At 42.2% G+C, this 13,016-nt stretch overlaps 1 protein-coding gene across 2 annotated transcripts in view; it reads right to left on the bottom strand.

Moving 5' to 3' along the window:
- kif5ab (kinesin family member 5A, b) overlaps positions 1-13,016 on the bottom strand; it is a 76,156-nt gene that overhangs the window by 42,566 nt on the left and 20,574 nt on the right. For both annotated transcript variants that reach the window (XM_084349559.1, XM_084349560.1), the window contains exons 2-11: positions 12,913-13,000; positions 9,451-9,524; positions 9,008-9,112; positions 8,617-8,665; positions 6,477-6,532; positions 5,864-5,951; positions 5,531-5,655; positions 3,896-4,000; positions 2,010-2,158; positions 466-614 (exon numbers count right to left, since the gene is read on the bottom strand). In XM_084349559.1, the coding sequence (XP_084205685.1) occupies positions 466-614; positions 2,010-2,158; positions 3,896-4,000; positions 5,531-5,655; positions 5,864-5,951; positions 6,477-6,532; positions 8,617-8,665; positions 9,008-9,112; positions 9,451-9,524; positions 12,913-13,000 (988 nt within the window). The remainder of the gene's footprint in view (positions 1-465; positions 615-2,009; positions 2,159-3,895; positions 4,001-5,530; positions 5,656-5,863; positions 5,952-6,476; positions 6,533-8,616; positions 8,666-9,007; positions 9,113-9,450; positions 9,525-12,912; positions 13,001-13,016) is intronic.

The following is a 13,016-nucleotide window of genomic DNA, read 5'->3' as shown; positions in this document are numbered from 1 at the left end:
TTTAGCCACTTAGTCCACCTTTTCTAAGCTTCAAGATTTATTGACATATAAGAAAAAGCTCTTTAACTAATTTCCAGGTTTCAGGACTCATTTCTGCAGCACTGCATTGAAAACCTCACTTGGCCTTGCTAGATGAATTCAGGTATTACACTATATCCTGAGGGTGCACCAAATTTCATGGCAACCCACCCAGTAGGTGTCAAGACAACTCACTCAAAATCTAAAATGTCATCCGAATGGTCACGTTAGATTAAAAGCCAGAGGATCACCGAAGTCAGTCTGTACAAAATGTCATGGTCGCTGTGATTTTTCAGTCTGAACCAAAGTAGTGGGCAAACTAAAAATACAAACCTATTATTATTCTGACATTAAATACAGGAATGTATGATATTATCAAAATGCCTGAGGGATGATGTTCACAGTTCTTCCCTGGAAGAAGATATTCTGTGTTTTTGTGAGTATTACCATTCCTCCAGCGGTTCAGCTCAGCTTCCAGTCTTTGTACCGTCTCCTTCATTGACCTGTTCTTCTCCTTTTCCTTCTCGTACTTCTTCTTCCACTGCTCTGCTGTGAGCTCCAGGTTCACTGTTACAGTATTTCTAATGGTCTTGGCTCTAATTGGAGGGATGCAGGGAGAAGCAGAGAAAGGGCAGGAAAGAGAGGAGGAAGGGAGGGAGACAGTGATAGGGTGAGAGGAAACGATACAGAAAGTGTGAGAGAACAGCAGAGACTAGAGGAACTGTCAACAAGGGTATTTCAGCCCTGGCTGCTCAATGAAAATGGGCTTGCATCTCATTAATTGGTATGCAAATTGGGTTTCTGCCAACTGTGTTTGATGGTGCATGTAGCGAGAAAGAGGTATACGGAGGCGAGAATGAAAGCGCTTTAGCCTTCTTTAAAGATTTTCACATGAGAAAATAGCAGTCACACAGTTCATAAGAAGACGGAGTACTGTATGTGGCTATAAATTATTGCTCAATTATGACGCAAATAGGCGTCGTCGCCTGGGTTGAAACATTCATGATGCTACAGCAGCGCTCAGCTCCGGCTGTGAATTTCACATCAGCGGCTATCAGTTAATTTCACACTCCAGTGAGAAACACTGTGTACTTACTCATTTATTCCCTGATATCACCAATACAAACAGAGCCGTCTCAGGTTGTGTCATCACATCAGAGTTTAGATAGCACCATATTTGGATAGTGCTGATAATCAAACATCAGGTGGCAATAAAGTTAATGTTGAGCGTAATGGCTAATTTATATGCTGTATCTATGCACTATGTACCCAAACCAACCAACCAGAGAATCTATATCTCTGCTGAAAATGCTGCAGCTCCCCCTCAAACTCCTATATCTGAACCATTTTTAGTCACTTGTCATGTTGATAACACTGATGTATCCAAATAATATTAGTTAAATATCCTGTCATTGTATTTTTGGTGTTATATAGATTTTAAAAGAGAGGTTAACAGTGGTGTTCAGCAGCTAAAGTGCCTGACAGAGGGAGATAAGAGACCACATTTTCTGCTCAGTAACATACAAGTGTCTGCTGTGGATTCTGTCACTCCCTTTGCTTGGTCATACATTATTTATTTCAGCCAACTCTCATGTCAGTCTCTATTTGAGGAACACATTGGTGTTGGGGAAAAAAGGCTTGAGATGCATACGGAGGCTTTTTGGGGGAGCTAATTTCCATCTGCCGATTCCCTTGAGTTGACAGAAAGCAATAGGAGTGGAAAGCTGCCAAGCAAACCAAAAGAAATCAGAGATTAGAGAAGATGCTTTTTAAGGAATCCCATCATGATCAGAAATTAAATTGCAACACAAGACCCTGCCTCCCAAGCACAGTCGGGGTCGTTAAAATGAAAGTAAGAGGCAGTAATATGTGAAAAGCATATCTAAGTTTAGAGGATTTCAGCAGAAAAACATCCCAACAGCAGCAGCTATGCGAGACAGAGATGTGTGTTGTGTTGCAGCCCAGGCCTGCTTAGCATTGGTGCAAGTTACCGTTGGCCAAACATCAAGGTAGATTTGGTCTCTGCATCATTGTAGCTGGAGGGAGAGCAACAGATGAACATGGTGGTGCGACAGTTCCCGCCCAGAGAGTCCTGTAAGATGCGAGTCATTTTGCTGTCACGGTACGGCACGTGGGATTTCTGCAAGGAGATGAAGAAAAAGACAAAGACATAAAAAAAAAGACAGATGGAAGAGGATTAAAAGATTGTGGAAGACATTCTGAATTGCTGAACCACCAAGCAAGCGCATGCCTTTCTTTTTGAAAATGAAAAACGGGGTGCTGTGAGCATCAGCACAGAACAAAGACAGAAGAGGTTTCTCTGTTTGCCGCATCATTCACAGTATTACCCTTTTAACCACTGGAATGTCTTCCTCTGCCCTTGCCGAGTGAATAAAGAATGAATGCTGGTAGATTTATGAAAGATTTGTGAGGCATTTACAGCCAGTGAGGCTTACTGTTTTATTAGGAGTTCCCTGAGAGTTAAAAAGATGATAATAAAAGATGGTGAATGTTTAAATTGTGATGATGAAGCTTGGAAGGACTGTAGAGTGATTTACTTGTTGCTTATATGGAAATTAGTAACCAGCTGTAGCAGCATTGGGCATCGTGGGTGAGGGGACAGACAACTAACTAGCATGTCACTGCAGTAAAACCACAATTACAGTCAGCGACATTTTGTTTTTATCTCTAGTGCCAACGATTTTAAAATTGCTGCTCTCTAAAATGTCTACTATCATCTAGTGTGTGGTTAGGAAGGAAAATAATAAGTTAAGTTCAGTTAAATTGTTCAACATTTGGGAAAATATACACAATTTTTTTCTCATACTGCTGCAGCACCTCTATTCACCCGCTGTCTGAGGGCTCTGCCTGTCTGCTCTGATTGGTCAGCTCTCACAGGCTTGAGCAGATACCGACCGCTGCATTTCCGCATCACCACTGCTCGCAGCAATGCATGGTGGCTGAAAAGTTGTGTCATCACAACCTTACAGAAGTCCTGACGGCTTGTTTGGAGGCAGTTTCTGAATACAGGCTGCGTGCATTTCTTTGTGGATTGAGCGTTTCTTTTTTTTATACTTTCATAGTATTTATACAGCACTTAGACCTGCTTTGTATTTAAAGAAGACATAAAAAACCCTCACTTTCTACAATGTCAGAACTTTAAACTACCATCAGCAGCCTGTTAGCTTAGCTTAGCACAAGGACTGGCAACCATGGGAAACAGATGCCAAGCTAAGCTAACTGACGATAGCTTATTGACAGCACAGATATAAGAGCAGTATTATTTCCTCATCGTTCTCTCAACAAGAAAGCAAATACGCATAGTTAACATATATTTAAAGAATAATTATGTAGAAATTGGCATTTTGTGCGATGTGGCGCCCCCCAGAGCTTTCTGATTGTACCACCACTGTTGTATACACAAATCTCAGCTCTGTAATAATTTGTTAGGCGCTAACTACAAACAAAACTAATCATGTATGTAATGCTGTGATCCTGCCCTCTCACTAAAGTTACATAGTGCAGAAACATGTGACGGGGGGCGGAGTGGCTGAGACACCATTCACCTGATGCTTTAAGGTAGAGTTAGGTTTATAGAGAGACTGGACTGAATCATTGTCCTCTGTGATTTGGCTTCGAGTGATTGTTGATGTCATCACAAAACAAACCCAAGACGTTGAAGACGTTTAAGAAGTTCTAATCTAATACGCTCAATTAATTCACTGCAGCTCTCGACTCAATCTTGCAAAGCATATTGCTTTGGCAGCAAGCGTGCGGTGCCAGTTTAAAACAAACAAGAGGAAAAGCATTACGCAGTCAGGATACACGAGAGGCCCGAGCGATAAGAAAGACAGCAGATAATTTTTCTTCCACCTACCGTTCCCTCGGCCAATGCTGAGATGACGTTCCCCAGCGCCGACAGAGACTTGTTGATGTTCTTGGCCTCATCCAGCACCGCTCCCTCCGCACCTGTCTTACTGACCTGACACAGATACACACACACATCGGAGGAATCAGTTCGTACAGTACATCATCAGCATTAAAAGTGTTTATTTTGCTGTTATGCTTCGTCTTTTGTAACTGGAAATTCAAAGGAAGGTTCCTGGGAATTGCTGTGTAATTTGGTACTAATTATACGGAAAATGCAGGCAGTATCCAATTAGTACACTTACAATTAATCAATTGTAATTAATTACTAACTTAACAAAGAAAGTATTTTAATCAGTCCACAGCAGATCAGCTGAACGTGCAAAAATGTGAAGCCCGTATACAGACAAGCACACAATTCATCATATCTGGTGAACACACCTTTTAATTAGTTAATACACAAATAATGAATGAACATTATTTTGGTTAAATGGAGTGGAAGTAATATTCTCTGGAAATCAACAACTGAATTTTAACGCAACACAACCAAGTTAACTCAAATAACACTCAGAAATTTGTCTTTGTTTTTCCTTTAATGAGCAAAAATTTAATCTTTCTTTCAGAAAACTTCCAAGAAAATTCCCAACCTGTAAAACGAAGCAATTAAATTATGTAAAACATGATAAGAAACACTGCGTGTCAACCAGCTTTTGAGACAGTTTATGCAGCACATTTTACTTGAAAGGCACTCCACATTGTGTCATAATAATCGTCACGGGACACAATTATTTACGGCGAGATAATGCAGAGCTTAATTACAGAGGAGGGTTAGTTCTCCTATCAAAGCTTTCTGTGGAGCGCGCACCAGCTTCCTGTTCAGTAGTATTTCATACCAACGTTGAAGAAGTTGTTGGAGCAGAACCATTCCCTTCTTCACCCCTGGAGACGACCAAAACAACTTGCAGTATCAGCACTTAATAGCTACAAACCACGGCCGTCAGCATCTATCCAGACTTTATGGCCATCTACTACTCTAAGCACATACTATTCTATATTTTGCATCAATACTATCAACGATATACTTCACCCGGGGGCCATGGGTCCTGTTCAGCTCTGTCTCTAATGTATTTTCTGTCTGCTCTCCAGAGTATGACCTATGTCCTGGAGACAAATTGTCTCATGGAGGGTGTGATGAGATGAGCTGACTCAGATTTCACCTGAAAGGCTTTGAAACAAGGGAACATTAAGTTGTTTGCTGCTCGCCTCAGTTTGACCCGTCTTGGCTGAGACCCCTTTCAAAGAATTTTTGAGACTTTGAGAAAACAGTATTTTGTCTCTGTCAGTGGAAACAATTGGATTTCTCCAAATGAGCAAACACTAATCGTGATATTGCATCAACAGCAGACTAAACCGAGCCCCTCGATATAAAAATCAGTCCTCAGTCTCTAAGGCAGATTCTTTATAATAATATAGAATTTATAAAAATGCAGCGCAGAGCAGCGAAGTAAGAGTTTTAAAATGCTTTGAGGGGGAAATTCAGCGCTATTATACGTTGTTTATCTGTTTCTTTGATGTCAAATTGAGACGAGGTCCCAGAGTTTATGCATTCTTTTGTTTTAAGTGGAAAACACTCCATTCATCCTACCTTCTCACTACCAGCGAGGTCGACCAGGTACAGCTTCCCACTCAGTTTCTGCTCTGTCTCCACGTTTTCCTGTTTGATGCTTATCAGGAAGATGCTGTGGCTGCGGGAACTGTGCTCATTCATGTCTATAGAACAAAGTGGAGAGGAGAGATGAAACCTCATTATCTCTCGTAGATGGAGTTGTTAAAACCAGATGTTCCAGATGTGCATTTCTCACCTTGGCACCTTAATATTGTTATACTCGAACTGTGAAAAAAAATCTGACATAGCGTTCTGACAAGTGTCTGACAGTGTGAGTGTCGGAACATCATGAGGATCAACAGTGTGACTCACTGGTGACAGCAACGTGACGGTTGGCCTTCCCTTCATCTATCACATCCATCACTTCCTCGGGGCTTGTGACAAATCGCTCCGTGCAGCCCTTAGTCAAAGACAGACACGTGCATACATTCATTTGTGCAGTGAAGAAAACAAACATCTACACAAACATTCACTAACAAACATACTGTTTATGCAAATGACACCTCCATATGCACAACCCTTCTGCACAAAGACATTTTAATTCACACAAAGATGACACAAATTTCAGATTTGCTTAATGGAGACATATTATGCTCATTTTTAGGTTCATCATTTTATTTTGGGTTACTTCTAGAATAAGTTTACATGCTTTAATGCTCAAAAAGGCTTCAGTTTTCTTGTACTGCCCAGCACTGCAGCACTGTATTCGCCTTCTGTTTTAGCTCCCGTCTCTTTAAGGCCCGATTGAACGATTTAAGAAACACTGAGGACAATGTAATTAGGCCTACACAACTCAACAAAACACTGTACATAAGAAAAGTGTCCAAATTTGACATATTATGCCTTTAACACAGACCCATAACTCTATCTACGTAATAAAGGCAGAGAAATCAAACTCAATCATGTCAAACCGCTGATGACTCACCTTCACATAAGGGACTCTGTATTTGTCTTCGTGCACTGACAGGTTGGTTTTTGTCACTGGGATGTGAGGGGAGAAAAGGGAGAGAGGTCATTGTCTTACCCAGAGCATCATCTGTTCAGACGTGAGTGTGCAAATGAGCAGCTGCATGTGAATGTGTTTTCTTACTCTTGGCACAACTATAATCAGACCTGACCATGTCATGTATGTGAGTCAGACCTGCAGACTACGTGATGCTCTGGCTGTGAATGTTTCTAATGGAGCTGAACTATTTTTTTCCCCCAAAGTCACAGAGAGGTTAACCGGATGCCTCCGCTAATGTCAACGAACAAAGTACTAATTTCTGGCAAAGCCACAAATTGGCCTCAGTGCCTGCATTAGTCATTTCGCATTCGAAATCTCGTCAATGATAATTAAATTTCACATGATTGTGGAGGCTGTTTTTTCCTTGAAGACTGTGTGCTTGTGTGTGCCTGCGTTTGTGTGTTGTAGCACCCTCCAGTCACTTTTTCTCTGTGGAAATACCTCCACAGGGCGATGTTCTCTGAGCTGCCTCGATTCATCTCGCTTGTTGTCGACTCTTTTTTTGTTCGTGGCTTAAGTGTTCCTCAGCGGCTGTGAACTCCCCTGCATACAGATGGGTGCTTTTACCACTGTCTCTGGCTCAGTTAAAGATGCAATCACGAGGATGCTGCCTACCTCTCCTTGTCTGTGCTTCTCTATGATTTTACACAGTTTATATATCTCAGCGATCAGACTATGAACTGCAGTGTTGTGGTGCATCTGTCTGTTTAATGCGCAAAACCAGAAAGCTTTATTGCCTGAAGCCGAAAAGCATGAAGGAAGGCGTCCTGGATGTTTTTTTCATCTACATCAATAAAAACTGCTTCATGTTTTATTCTGTTATCATAACTGAATTATTGCCGTGACAACCAAGAGCATATGTTTTGCTTCGAAGGTGTCTATATAAAATTTTAGACTTAATTTCTTACCCCAAAAACATGCAAACAAGCGTTACTTTTTCCAGCCCTGAGTTATGTTTGCAGTCTTCCTCTCAGGCTGCATACAGTAACACCCTCCTTTAATAAGGCAGATTGGACTTGACTGAGAGGTGAAAAAAAAAAGGGCAAAAGAAACCCATAAACTACTGCTACACTACTCTATTCATCCTATTGTGTTACTCTAAAGGCCATAACCCTAAAAGCTGTACTTAAACACACCGCAAAGATTGTGACCGCAGTCAACAATCTTGTACGTTCTGCCTGTGTAAAAGGAAATACCTCTCTGGGGATATAGAAATCGTTGTTATGATTACATGGCATTTTTTGACACCGCTCTCATTAAAATCAGAGGGATTTCTGTCATCGACAGGTCACCGCTGATTCTACATGCTCGATCAGCCAAAAAGCCACTGACAAGGGCCAACGGAGGCTCACCTCTACACCGCCTTTGTTTTTTCACACTAAGCCAAGCATAACGCTGTTCCACATAGAGCGTGCCAGCGTTGTGGAACCAAAAGAGGCGTGACGGTACGCATCATACCGTTGAGATATGTGGGTTTTTTTAGCGTGTTTCCGACCGGTTTCTGCCTGTAAATATCTCAGCAAACTGTTTATAATCATATGGGTGATGTTATAAAGTGTTGTGGTTGAGATCCAGACCTACCGTGCATGGTAGAAAGCGACAAAGATATGTTTTCTATATAAGTTGCCAAAGACAGTAACCACAATGACACAATAGTGGAAGGCAACAAAGACTTTGTGGGTTAAAGTTTTAAAAAGAAATGACATCACACAATCACCGCCAGCAAACAGCGGGAGCTGCCTGGCTCTCCCCAGGGACAGACTCTGTTTTTTGGGCAAAGTGTGACGAAGAGTCGGTAGGACAGCGAGATGATGACAACGACAGCCCCGACAATGGCTGACGTTATGATGAGTCAGGGCCTAAACGCTAAACTTGGAACATAAGACCCTGGGAGAGCAGATATGTAAAACGGGCAAACATACAGTTAATCCTTTGCACCTAGGTGTAGCTATAAGGGTTTGAATTTCTAACTGTGTGCCGCTAGAAACCTGTGCAGTGTTCACAAATGTGAGTTGTGTTTTTACTGTTTGCAAGCCATGTGTTCAGTTCATCAACACACCATCCAGCAGGTCCCGGATTTTATCCATGTAGATCTCAAAGTAGGAGACCTGCAGCAAAAGAAACAAAGATGGGGCGGCTGATCTTTGGAAAACACGGCATAAAGGAAGAGAGAGGATGCAAGGGATGCTCATTGTTCAAATATACACAACGGTGCTGCAGTAATCTGTCCTCCTCTGGGCCTGGCAAGGTATTATCCTCTATTAGAAGACTGTGTACAAGCAAAAAAAAGGACTACAAATACTGCGGGATTATCATGGTTTGTATATCATGATTTATTGATGCTTGGCTGACTCCACTCAGTCCATCCACGTGAGGATTACATCAGTGCGCCTGAGCTGAATTCCCACTGAATGTATCAGAGTGTATTGAGGAAGGAAATTCCCACCAACCTTTATGTGGAATTCGAGGTTCTCATCCATGGCGAATATATGTTCGAAAATGTCCTCCGAGATCCGGGGGATGATTCCCATTCCCTCGGGATCGTGCAGGTTCCCCTACAAGAAGAAAGAGACGAGATAAGAGCATGAGAATGAAGACAGACTGGGATAAATGCTGACCCTGGGATGAATTAAGCAGAGAGGGTAGTAAAAGAAAGAAGAGCTGCGAGGCTTTTGACTTGAAAAGGAACAGGGTTGTTTCCCAGAGAGAGTTGTAAAGGAGGTTAGTGGCCACAGAAGGCTGGTAAGGCGAGATAGTGAGCGATGACAGTGATGGAGGGAGATGTACTGTCAGGGCGAGCACGGGAGGAGATACTCTATAAAAAAAGAAGTGTGTGTGTTCATGTGTGAGTGCCACAGCGAGAGGTCTTTTGAATTATTTAGCTGTACTGTACCTCCATGGTGTGTGTTTTTCCAGAGGAGGTCTGACCATAGGCAAAGATAGTCCCATTGTATCCGCCAAGTACATCTATAATGGAGAAAAAAAACAGTGTTAAAGAAAGAAAAAAAAGCAAAGAAGGAGACAATGTGGAAATAAAGAATGGCAGAGAAGGGGAAAGTCAGACAGCAGAACAGATTCCTGCCACACATGTAGGTAAACAAAATAACAAAACAGCAGACAAAGACAAATATTTTTGACCTTTGCTCCACTGACAGATCAAACTGTGCCTCAGAGCCTGCATGCACTAAGAATCACATGGTTTTCAAGCTTGGTTAGGTGCTGAACGACCTCTGTGACTGCACACAATAAACAACATCTACCTGCAGTGTTAAAGTCACCAGGAGGCACTCGGTGAAGTACCAAGCAAGTATAGATATATTATGCTCTTCATTCCTCCAGTAGGAGCCGCAGTGAAAACAACACCTCCACACCAGTCCGGGTTATAAAAACAGCACATGGCTTGAATGTCATATTGCTGACACAGTCTAATAAACGCCTGTGGTAAAAGTCAAACACGGGTAAAGAAAAACACATCATCCTGAAAGGCCGGCTGCCACAGGTCAACTGACCACAGACTAATCACAAAGTCTCTCAGCTGAAAACGTACAGCACCTCTTCCCTCACTCCCCTCGCTCCCCTCTCCTGTGTTGCCTTTCGCCCTTTCAGCTCTCAGCTCAGCAACAAGTCTTCCTCTGTGTCTTCATGCTTGTCAAAGAGGCCGTTTACACCTCATGTCAACATCCATCCTGGGTGATTCAATCCCATTTGGACAGCTCTAAGTGCTGGTGTCAATTGAAGTGGTAGCCAAAATGTTCCCAGAAAAAAAATGTGCAATTTTGAGAGTTGTTTAGTGAGGCGAAGCTTGATTAAGCTTTGTTGAACAGCTACTGTACAGCAAAGTCTTAATCATTTGTGCATTTTTGTAAATTTGACCAACACATTAAGTTCTTTCGTTCCTCTAAAGAAAGGACTTACTGATCGGTGCATCGCTGCACCGACTGTCTGCTACTCCTTGTCTACAGCTGTTTGAATGCGCTTTTTCAACTCATTTCACCATTTATGCTACAGTTATGCAATAAGTAATCTCAATTTTATTCAATTTTATAGTAAACAGTAAACAATATAGGCTACATTTGTGTCGCCTGTGGTGAGAGTCCCCAGACTCCCTTACAAAATCATGCAATTTACAGGATTGTTGAATAAGGAGAAGCTAAATCATTTTTTTGTGAATAGGCTATGACAAATTCTTAACCATTCCTGCCTTCTTGTGAATTTGGCATTAAATAAATCACATAAGGTATTGTTCTTTCTTGTAATCCTCCATGTTTATTTGCAAATAGAGCAGGGAAGCGCCGGCATGATAAAAAAAACCTCTGTCATTTGTTCTGTAATAAAATGTCCAAGATATTTAACCTTATTAGAGACCTCAATATTATTATCAGACAATTTGAATTTAGGGAATTTTTGACATTTGCCCTCTTTAGTCCTACAAGTTTAAGACAACACTCCTACTGGCATTGTATTTGATATCACCATACACAGAGCATATAGCAAGGATATAATAGTTTGGCTTTGCCTCCGCTTTTAAGACCTTGAGATATTTACTGAGTGAAGCATTTTTTTCTCTCACTGCACAAGCGCTTCATCCAAGTGCTCCCCAGCGCACTACAAGTGATTTCTGCCTGAAAAAGCCAAAAAATATAGAAACAGGCCCTAAGCGGGGCAGGACATTTACAAGCCACATACTGCTGCAACAGCCGTTCTGTTGTTTGGTTTTGACAGCAGTTAAAACAAGATTATGAGTCCAAAATGTCGAAGGTGAAGCAGATATCCCTGGGCCAGTAAATAAAAGATAAATAAAAATATAAGTGGTGCTGCAGCAAGTACCGCAGCTGAGGCAGGACCACAGAAAAGCATCAATCTTCTGCTCCTCAAGAAATGGAAGATAGAACAACAGCCAAAGAACCAAAGATATTTCAAACCAGAGTGGCAGGAGAAGTTTAACTGGGCAGCTGATCACACCGAGATGTGTCTCCAGCAAAACCATTGTTTACCTGTGGTACAGTGGGCCTGGTGTGCTGCTCTTGTGCCTTGTTTTTGAACTCGAATAAAAATGGAAACGATTCTGCACCATCCCGGCATGAAAAGGTGCGTGGAATAGACAAAATGTTCTGCACCATTTTTGAGAGGACAGGTAGGACAAATAATAATGGATCATAGCATGTGTTTTATTGCTGTTTAAATGTAATTGGAGATTAAAAAAAAGAGATTAAACTCTGCCCGCAAGGCATGTGGGGATGCATGTTAATGCCAGGTGTAGTGAGATCCAAACAGAGTGTCACATTGGAGAGCAAAGAATACAGAATCCATCGTTGAAATAAAGACAGCTGGAGATCCAGGACAACAAAAACCACCACAGAGGAAAAACACAAAAGAGAAGAGACAGAGGAGAGACAGCATGAGTGTGAAAGGAGGACATTTAAAAGGGCAAAGAAAGAGGCAGCAAAACGGAGAGAACCAGACAGCTGGAGAAAGAGAGAAAGAGTAAACACAGACATGCGTCTCCAAACGTTTCTCCGGCCGAGCTCGCCCTCTCTGTTACCCTTTTTCCCCTGACGCATTTCAAATCTCACTCTTCATCTCATTTCTAAATTTTGCTAAAGCCATAACCTTGAATTTTTCCATCCCTGCTCTGCGATTAATCTGGCCTTTTTTTTATTTCCATCTTTCCTCAGCCAAGGTAATCTCACACGCTCTGAGTAATCTTTCTCACCAAATCAATCCGTTTTTCATGCTCCGTCTAAAAACTAGTTCAATGGAGTTTCACAGTCGCTTTGAAGGTGGCAAAAAAGAGAGACCCTAACAGAGGGAGAAAGAGGTGGACAGATGTAGGGAGACGCAGACGGAGGGAGGGGGGAAGCAAAGAAGCTCTGAGTCCCGAGGGTATTGGGTTTGTTTGATCTAGGGCCGTCTGGATACGCCAGTTTCGACGTGTTAATCAGAGCATTTCGATCCTCGTAGCTATATGCTTTGTGGCTGCGTCGTATCACGGAAAATGGTTTACTCAATGCTAATGCGTGCAGGCAGTGAATAGAGTGTAAACTGACAAAGCTGTTAGGGGAAACCCGCAGACTCTGTAATTCAAGCTGTATTGGCTTTCTTCCTTTTGTGTCACTCATGCACTTTTGGATGAAAAAGACAAATCGCACAGTGCCCCAGTTGCTCAGTTGGTAGAGCGTGCGCCCAGTAGTGCCATGGCTGTGTCCTCACTACAGCGGTCCAGGGTTCCAGTCTAAACTGCGGGCCTTTGCTGCATTTCATAACCTCTCTCTATTATGCTGTTTCCTGGCATTCATCAACTGTCCTAAACAATAAAGCCATGAAAAAACATATGTAGGACGTGCACATGACTCACCTTTGACGATCTGCTTGGCGCAGGCGTTGTAGACCTGCTCCTGGGTGGTGTTGGTGGGGAACACCTGGTCGAACACGTACGACTTCCCCTGTGAAGGCCGACAC

Source organism: Pagrus pagrus, assembly GCF_965226575.1.
Source record: "Pagrus pagrus genome assembly, chromosome: 3".
Taxonomy (NCBI): Eukaryota; Metazoa; Chordata; class Actinopteri; order Spariformes; family Sparidae; genus Pagrus; species Pagrus pagrus.
Note: the sequence above shows the minus strand (reverse complement) of the source record. Positions and strands in the feature narration are given on the sequence as shown.